This window comes from Pristis pectinata, chromosome 1 (genome assembly GCF_009764475.1).
Source record: "Pristis pectinata isolate sPriPec2 chromosome 1, sPriPec2.1.pri, whole genome shotgun sequence".
NCBI lineage: Eukaryota > Metazoa > Chordata > Chondrichthyes > Rhinopristiformes > Pristidae > Pristis > Pristis pectinata.
Genome location: NC_067405.1, coordinates 19,814,929 through 19,824,821, shown reverse-complemented (window position 1 = coordinate 19,824,821; position 9,893 = coordinate 19,814,929). Strand labels below are relative to the sequence as shown.

The window sequence follows — 9,893 nt, the reverse complement described above, 5'->3', positions numbered from 1 at the left end:
CTTAATACAGTTACAAAGTGGCACGGTGATGATAACATGCCGCGGTCAAACGGAGGTCACTGGTTTGTATTCTCTTTAAAGTTCTCCCTCAGCGTCGCTTCGCAAGGGTCGTTTCTATTGGTCGGATTCGCTGATGCTGCCGTAACGCGCCTTGTGATTGGCTGGGTGGGACCGAGCGGGGTTTGAATGGGCGATGGCGGAGGCAGCCGCCGACGCCTGGACCCACAGCGTGGTCCACAGCCAGCTGCAGGACGTCGTGCTCATCCAGCAGCAGCAGATCGAAAGCTTCGGCGCCATGGTGAGGGGTGGCTTTGCGTTTCCCTTGCTCGTGCCCTGGCCTTGATTCAGCGGCAGGTGGCCTGCAGCAGATGCTCGGCCCTTCTCAGTCACCACCCCTCCCCCTCTCCTCCTCCAGTCACCGCCCCACTGGGTGATGCTGGGACCCTCCATTCCAGTGGATGCTCACCCCCTCCCCCAGTCACCAGCCCCATCCCCACCACCACGCCCCTGGGTGATGCTGGGACCCTCCATTCCAGTGGATGCTTGCCCCCATTCCCTCTCCCCTCCCCCATCCCCACCAGCACGTCCCTGGATGATGCTGGGACCCTCCTTTCCACTGGATGCTCCCCCTCTTCCCCCCCCCCACCCCCGCATGTCACCACCCCCATCCCCACCACCATGATCCTGGGTGATAATGGGACCCTCTATTCCTGTGGATGCTCGCTCCCAATTCCAGTCACCACCCCCACCACCACCACCACCACCTCCCCAAGTTGACGTGGGACCCTCCACTCCAGTAGATGCTCGGTTCTACCCTGTCATCCCCCCACCCCCGAGTGGGACAGTCCAGCAGATGCTCAGACCTCTTTCATCTTAATGATGCTCAGAACCATCCTTCTGATTCCCCCCCCCCCCGAATGGTTCCTATGCTTTCCCCCTCCCTGTCCCCCCCAAGTGTTTGCTCAATCCTCTGCTCCCACCCCCCAGTGTGATGTGCATCTCCCTGTACTTTCCTGCCCCTTGTCCCTTGGAGTGTATTTGATAAACTTCAACCACCTGATGTTTCCTACTTCCCCACAGGATATGTGGATCCTTGTGCATCTTCCAGGAGTTGCATGGGCACCTTCCCCAGGAATGTTCCTCTTTCCCCTCTCCACAGCCAATCCACCACTACTGTTGTACATGCTTTAGTTTCCCTCCCCAGCTCCTTCTCTCCGTGCATCCCCTTTCCCCTCCCAATTTTCTCCCCTCACCATGATCCACACTGGCATATGCTCTCGATGTTTCCTGTTCCCTTCCTCTGCACCTTCCCTCTGACTTTTCCCCTCTTCTTTCCACACTCACCCTTTCCAACTTCCCATACAACCTGACCCGCCCCACTCACAACTCCACACTTGCATCACCATTCTGGACTCTCTTTCTTGACGCTTTGTTTACTTTATTGGTGGTTATCCTTTGATTGGCAGTATTCTGTTATGGGCAGTACCCAGATCTCAGTGTCAGGTCACTTTATAGTGTCTTAATTTGTATGTTAATATCCTGTGCCATTGCATTCACAGTCAATAACAATTACAATATAACGTCAAACGAGTTAGAAGAGGGAGGATAATCAGGGCACACAGATGTAATTCATTCACTGAAACTCATGCATTCTATCCGTACTTGCTCATAAATTCCAGTGCTTCATATATTGCAGGAACTGTCTGTGCAAACTTGTCAAGCTGTGTTTTGACTCCTTTGGAGGTAACATCGCAATATATCATTATAGAATGGATATTTATAGTACAACACGAATTCCTATCAAAAATGCAAACATGTAGGGAAGAGTGCTTACAGTTGTATTTTGATATTACTTTTTCACTTTCACATGCAGCCAGTATGATTTTGATAATTTTTCTGTTTTGTTTATTTTGATATTACTTTTTCACTTTCACATGCAGCCAGTATGATTTTGATAATTTTTCTGTTTTGTTTATCTGAAGTGATAAAAGAGCAAAGCCCAAGACACAAAGTTGAACTCGAAGGGGAGATGTGAAAATCAAAAAAAATTGTAGATGCTGTAAATCTAACATAAAAGCAGAATTGCAGGAAACACTCCGCAGGTCAGGCTGCATCTGTGGGAAGAGAAACCGAGTTAAGGTTTCAGGACAAAACTGGGGAAGGAGACAAAAGAAGTTTGTTAAGATGCAGGGAAGTGGGGAGGAGAATATCTCTAATAAGGTAAAATCGCAGTGACCATGGGGATAAGCTGTAAACAAGGTCATCTTGTCAATGAGTGAATGGGAACAGTTAGAGAGTGAGAACATAGACAGAAAAATGTAGGGGTTGTGAAATGCGGAGCAGGAATTCATGCTCAGAAGGTCAGGCTGAGGAAATCCTCCATTCCTAGAGTGGGGGTTGGGTGGGATGGGAATTGGGGGGCGGGGGGGAGAAACAATAAGCAAGCTGAGCCAATATCACAGGTAGATGACTGATGCAGACAAAATTCAAGTTACTTGAAGTTGGAGAATTAATTCAATATTAAGTCCAGAAGCTGCAACATACCCAGACAGAAGATGGAGTGCTGTTCCTCAGGTTTGTATTGGGCTTCATTGAAATATTGCTGGAGACCACAGACTGATATGTCAGAGTAGGAGTGGGATGAAGAATTAAAGTGGCAAGCAACAGGAAGCTCAGGGTCACCCCTGTGGATGGAACACAGGTGTTCTGCAAATCGATCAGCCAGTGTTGGCCACATTGTGAACATCATATTCAGTATATTACATTGGAAGAAGTGCAAGTGAATCACTGCTTCACCAGCCAGGGACCCAAACAGTCTTTCCAGGTTATCATTTTGATGACTATTAGACTGTACTCAGATTTAATGTTTTGTTGCTATTATTTAGCTAGATTGCAGCTTCAACATCATCCTGGGAATCTACTCTAGGTTGTCCATCTAAACTGTTATAAGAGGCAAAACAACAAAATATTTTTCCCTAGATTTGACCTGATTGTATAAAGTCATTGATTGTTAATGATTTGGCATCTATCAGGTCAGCAGTCATGAAAGGGTCAAACATTCTTTGTTTTGATAACAAATTTTACTAATGTACTAAAATATATTGCATATTTAGATACAGGATAGAGAAGAAGAATCAGTAAGCATAAAGATGTATGAAGATGTTGTGAAAGAATTGGAGGTGAGAATTTTTAAACTAATAAAGAAGAACCATTAACAATGTAAGTATTTTTTTTATTCAATATTTAATCATTTTTTGTACCAGTGTACTTATCTGTTAGATGTCCCTACCAGAGATTCAGGTAAAAGAATGATCTTCACTGAACCTTCTATGATATATTTCAGCTATATCTAAAATATTGTCTTCAATTGATTCATAATGTGCAATACCTTTCTCTGGTGACCATTTCCTGCCATAATTGAAACTAGCTATTATTCCCTTGAATGATGTGTAAAGTGATTGTAATGAACCCCTTCTTAATCACATTATAAAGTGCCAATCTTGCATCATTTGTACCTGAGAAAAGGAATCTTCTGTTAACTCTGATACACTTATTTACAGAATGAAAGACTTGAACATGCTAAAACAAAAGCATTACTTTCCAAGGAGTCTGAAAAACTGCAATTTTCACTTGGTGAAATTGAAATTCTAATGAAACAGCTGGAGCGGGAAAAGAAGGCCTTTGAAAATGCGTAAGTTCTTTGCTCCTATCTAGACGCAAACAGTGATTATTTTTCATGAATTAATTTATTGAACTGCTGATGGATGTGTTGAGGTCATAGAAAGTGCTATATGAATGTCATTCAAAATTTTCTGCTTCATTAGAGTTATTGTGGCAATTTTTGGTGCTGATTTTACTGTTTTGAAAGGTATAGAATTCATCATGCAGTAGCTAGATTTTCTTATTGTATTTATAAGTGCAACCCTTATTAACGTTTTGGACATCTTATGCTTGTGTGATCTTAAATACTGACCAGTTGCAATAGACTAGAAGGTAGGGTATAACTAATGCAGCCTTATTTCATGGTGTTAATTTTTTCTGTGATTTTCTTTTATCTGTTGCTGGCATGCACGGTCCTCATATTTGAGGACTATGATCAAGTTGGTCTGCTCTATTGAAGTTTTGATTGCAATGGGATATTGAATACTTGCAGAGAAAAACATCTGCTGGTGAAATGGGATCTGCCACTTATTTGCAACTTATGTACCCATTACCCTGCACTCACTTCATATCTCTAAGGCCAAACTGTTGGTCAGGTCCTACCAGATACTGGGCCTTGTTTGATATTTTTGGATCATGGAAGTGGGCCAAAACAAGACCCATTGCTGCCTGTTGATATCTAGAAGCATTTAAAAACTATTGACAGTGAGACAAACTCTAGAATGAAATGTACAATCAAAAATATTTAAAATTATTTAAGAAATCGCAAAGATTAAAATCAATCTTTTGATTGTTTTCTCTGGAGTGTCTGAAATGGAGGTGTGACCTGATAGAAGTATATAAAATTATTAGAAGCATAGATAGGGTTGGTAAAATCTTTTTTTCCAGGGTGGAAATGTCAAATACTAGAGGGCACAGATTTAAGGTGCTGGGGGGAAGTTTAAAGGAGAATTGCAAGACAAGTTTTTGTAAACAGAGTGGTAGGTGCCTGGGATACGCTGCCAAGTGGGGGTGGTGGAAGCAGATATGATACTGATGTTTAGGAGACATTTAGGCAGGCACAGGAACATACAGAGAATGAAAAAAATTGGATCATGGGCAAGCAGATGGGGTTAGTTCAAATTGGCATCATGCCTGTACTGTTTTATGTTTAAAAAGTATTACAAGAAACACCTTTTAAAAATAATGAATAAATTGCCTTTTCCCTCATTTCTTTCTTCATTACAATGTTAAAATTAAAATTGATATGAGCAAATTTGTAATTGCAAGTTAGGTTTAAGCCAACCCAGGATCTGAGAGCATTAAATTTAGGAAATTTCGTCAAGTTTGTGTTCCTATCTCTGGATACCATGCAGATTCCAAACATTGACAGATGCACTGTCAAGAATCTGTCAGCTAGGATGTGATTTCAGGATTTCGGGTTTGAATCTGCAGGTGGTAACTTGCTTGCATTTATGTAGGTAAATGCTGATGCAATAAAACTCCATTATTACAACATGCTCGTGACTTTGGTGGTGCCAGGCCAGCAGGTCTTTTGGATTATTGGATGTTATTGATGCTCCAACACACTTCTAACACCTTTTTGTTTTTGATGTTACACAGTAGAATAATAATTTTTCCAGTGAACCCAGGAAGTTTCAAGGGAGCACAGGAAACAGAACCAGCTAAGCTTCAGGGGAGCACAGAAACCAAGACCCCAGTATGTGGAAGGGAGCGTGGGAGGCGGGGGTTGAAGTGCGAAAGGGATTACGGGAGTCAGTACCCGCTGAGCCACAGGAAGAACCTGGGTTATCAGAGTTTTATTGTTATTTGCAGTGAAATCAATGCCATTTACCAGCAAGATATGACCAACATTTGCACAAATTCTGAAATAGAATGACAAGGAAGGAAAGGAAGTGCTGTTATCACTGCAACTTAAAAATTTAGGAAATGAATTGTGAAAACTAACCATTGAAGAGCTAATAAGAATGCAGGAAATATATGGAACAACAATGATGTGTCCCATTAAGCAGTAGAAATATTTAAGTTTGCATTTCTTCCATTAGTGTCAAAATCTGCAAATTAAAATTTTCAAGTGATTGAAAGAAGATAACAAATTTGCTTCCCAATCACAAAATGGATGGGAAGTGCATCTGGGTGAATGGCTTTTCACTCACTGCTGACCCAGGATTTAGCTCATTGAAGTATTTTGAATTGGAATCTAAGAGGGATTTCCTTAGGTGCTGGTTATCTCTAGTGTTGTGCTTTTTGAATGAGGCACACCGAGACTGGAGTGCAGACGTAACAGATTTTATCCAGCACAAGCAAACACAGGGAGACCTGGGGAGAGAATCTTGTGGAAGAGTCTCCATCCCTAGACTCAAAGTACATTGAGATTTTGTACCAATTTACCCTTTAAGTACAAAGGTAACAGCAGATGATTGAAAACAATTTCAATAGTTAGAATTGCATTGTTTACTTGAATGTTTTAGGTGTGGACAAATGGCTCCATAGAATTGCACGTATATAATGGAAGCACATTTTAACTGACAAGACCAACTCTGTATATTCAAACATCTTTGTTGGGACAAGGTAGTTCACATTATTGTTTAAACACTTTTGAAGATAAAGAAACTCTTGGCACCCAAACATCCTTATTTTAATCACAGTATTTTGAGAGGTGGCTTTCTTGATACATATACATTCAAGTATCATTTGATAAAAATGACCATGTGTTGAGCGGCAAAATAGCCAGCCTGTAACCTTCACGGATCACATCCAATGGGTTTTGATGTAGTCTGATTAATAAAGCCCTTTTTATCTTTTTGCGTTACAATAGCACAAAGCTCAAGAAGTCTCACTTCTAATGGTTGGTTCCAATGCCTTGAACAATTTATTGCAATCTATTGTATTGATGGACATCACATTATTTAAGTACCTTTGTACACCTGTCACTTAAGAGATTGTCTTGTCATTTCTCCGAAGCATACCTATTAATTCGTCTTCTGTTTAGAATGAAATATACAGCTAGTAGTCTGTTCTCTTAAGCTCTATTTATGCAGCTGTCTTTGTAATTTCAAGACCATTTACTGCTTGTCAGTTACATTTGAAAACAGTTTGAAGGCTGGTTCTTGTTTGTGTTAATGGCTATTACACTTGAACCTCCAATTGTGGTTGTTTCTCCCTAACACCTAGCATCATGAAACGTAATCTCCAGAGATGCTAACTGGTCCACAAATTCGCCTTTTCTTTTTGTTTTGGATTTCCAGCAATTTTTTTTTTCGCTTCTTGATTAACATATTTGGTGTTCTATTATAAGTTAATCCTATATCAATAAATTATTTTCATTGTGATTTATAATGCCTATTTTCATTTTTATGAAGATTGGAAAGTATTAAAAACAAGGCAATGAAGGAGTCAAATGAAAATGACAAGTTAAAAAGCAAGTACAATGGTAAGTCAATAATTATTTCCCAGTGTATGTACTTTATTTCTTTCCAAAATATGATGAGATGTATGTCTATTAGTTGAAGCATATGGATTTCAACAATTACAATTGTGGTAGATTATGTGAAATGATGATTCAGCCAGTCTAGGAAATTTTAAAAAAGTAATTGTTAGCTATTTTTTTCCAGGTATTGAAAGTCAAATAGAAAAGCAAGAAGACATTTTAAGTAGCAAAGAAGATCAGATTAAAGAACTTTGTCATCAACTTGAAAAACAGAAAGCTACATTGAAGTAAGTATGTAAAGCAGTCCTGCAAGGGCTTCAGTATGTTGTGATGTTTAATTGCAAAGAACTGATGTTTGTGTTTTATATTTAGACAACAGGTTACTGAGTTTGAAATACAGAAACAGCAAAATGAATATATTGAACGTGTACTGGAAGGAAAAAAGAGGAAAGCACGTGGAAAGTTTCTTACCTCAAAGTAGTCCTGTGTATATAGACTTTTAAAAAAATTCCTGAATATTTCCTCCAATGTTACAATATCATTTATCAACTGGTTAAATTTTGAATTGTTTTGATGAAACTGATGCTCTCAGCAAAAAGTTGCAATCATAATTTAACACAGAGCAATACAGTATGGGAACAGGCCCTTCGAACCACGATGTCTGTGCTGACCATGATGCCAATTTAAACTAATCCCACCTGTTTGCATATGGTTCACATGCCTCCATTCCCTGCCTGTTCATGTGCCTGTCTAAATGCCTCTTAAATGTTGCTATCATATCTACTTTCACCACCTCCCTGGCAGCTGGTTCCAAGCACTTACCACTCTCTGTGTAGTTTTTTTAAAAAACCTTGCCTCGCAAATCTCCTTTTAAACTTTTGCCCTCTCACCTTAAATCCATACCCCCTGGTATTTGACTTTCTTTTTTCCCAGCACGGATGACTCTACTTACCTCTGCCTCTCATAATTTTATATACTTCTATCAGGTTGCCACTCAGCCACTGCTCCAGAGCAAACAATCCAAGTTTTTCCAAGCTCTCCTTATAAGCTCATACTCTCTAATCCGGGCAACATTCTGGTGAACTTCGTTTGTACCCTCTCCAAAGCCTCTTCATCCTTCCTGTAATGCAGCAACCAGAACTGTACACAATATTGCAAATATGGCCAGACCAAAGTTTTATACAGCTGTGACATGACTTCCCAACTTTTATATTGAACGCTCCAACCGCTAAAGGCAAGTATTACTTCTTTACCACCCTATCTACTTCTGTTGCCACTTTGAGGGAGCTATGGGCTTGCATTCCAAAATTTCTGGCATTATACTGGATAAATCCGCCACCAAGGAACTGTCAAATGGATTGACCATTGGACAACCTTTCTGGTGTCAATATTCCTGACCTTGTGACTTGAGATGCATTTTTGTCAATAAACTGAGTGAAATGCAGTTAAATTTGCCACTGTTTATCATGAATATAGTCTTTATTTGTATTTGCACCTGTTGAATCAAAATAGTAGGGCCTTATCAGCATTCTGTCTTAGATTCACTGTTCTTGAACCAAGTTTATCGACAATATTATTTGTGTTACTTACAAGTGTTTTAATTCTAAAGATGTAATATAAAGCATTTTATCGCTTCAGCAATCTTAGAGCACTTTCTTTGATCGTGACAGCCCCAGGACTATGGTTTAGTTACAGTCACTATTGAGAGTTCTGTTTACAGAACTTTTGTTTTCAAAGAAGTAAATGTTCATTGCCTTTAATTTTCTTTTGTGTAAATGTTGTACCCAGTATATTGAAATGTCTAGAATCTTCAATGATGAAGGGAGTGCAAGTAACATTACCAGTTTTCTATGGTGTGTGTATAAACTGAATAGCTAAAGGTGCTGTCATACTCACCATGTCCTTCCCTTTTAGTAGTTGATATCTTTCTGACTGCAATTGGTCTTGTACTGGGAAGGACAGTATACTTAAAAAGATGTCAGAAAGTGTATGCAAAAGATGCAAAATAATTTGCCACTGCAGGAAATGTTCATAAAATAGATGTCTTTCCTTCAATAGCAAAGACTATTAAGGTCATTGAAACTAATCTGTCAAAATTCACAATATGTGCCACTGAGTTTTATTCAGGGCATTCAGTATAGGAGTTGGGATGTTATGTTGCAGTTGTACAAGATGTTGCTGAGTATTGTGTACAGGAATAGACATATTAAACTAGAAAAAGTGCAGGGAAAATTTACAAGGATGCTGCCAGTACTCGAGAGCTTGAGTTATAGGGAGAAGCTGGGCAGGCTAGGACTTTATTTCTAGGAATGTAGGAGATTGTGGGGTGACGTTTATAGAGGTGTATAAAATCATGAGGAATATAGATAAAGTGAATGCACATAGTCTTTTTCCCAGGGAAGGGGAGCTAAAAACTGGAGGACATAAGTTTAAGATGAGAGGTGAAAGATTTAAAAGGAATCTGAGGGGCAACTTCTTCATGCAGAGGGTGATACATACTGTATATGGAATTAGCTGCCAGATAAAGTGCTTGAGGCAGGTACAATAACAATATTTAAAGGACATTTGAATAGGTACATGGATAGGAGGGATTTGGAGGGACATGGGCTAAACGCAGACATATGGGACTAGCTTGGTGGGCACCATGGTCGGCATGTACGAGTTGGGCCGATAGGCCCATTTCCATGCTGTATTACTTTATGACTCTACTTGTATAGTTTAATTGTATTTTTTTAAAGCTGGTTTATGCCAAATTGATTTTTTTGGTTATTGATGTTAATTTGTGGCAGTTTATATTGTTAAT

General features: G+C 39.8%; 1 protein-coding gene across 1 annotated transcript; it reads left to right on the top strand.

Annotated features, from left to right (window-relative positions):
• The first annotated feature begins 169 nt into the window (after window positions 1–169).
• LOC127570429 (spermatogenesis-associated protein 24-like) lies at window positions 170–8,782 on the top strand. Its single transcript, XM_052016007.1, has 6 exons — window positions 170–298; window positions 3,114–3,179; window positions 3,561–3,691; window positions 7,023–7,093; window positions 7,275–7,377; window positions 7,463–8,782. Exons 1-6 carry the CDS (start codon window positions 194–196, stop codon window positions 7,569–7,571), a joined length of 585 nt encoding a protein of 194 aa, XP_051871967.1. The 5' UTR covers window positions 170–193; the 3' UTR covers window positions 7,572–8,782.
• The last annotated feature ends 1,111 nt before the right edge of the window (window positions 8,783–9,893 follow it).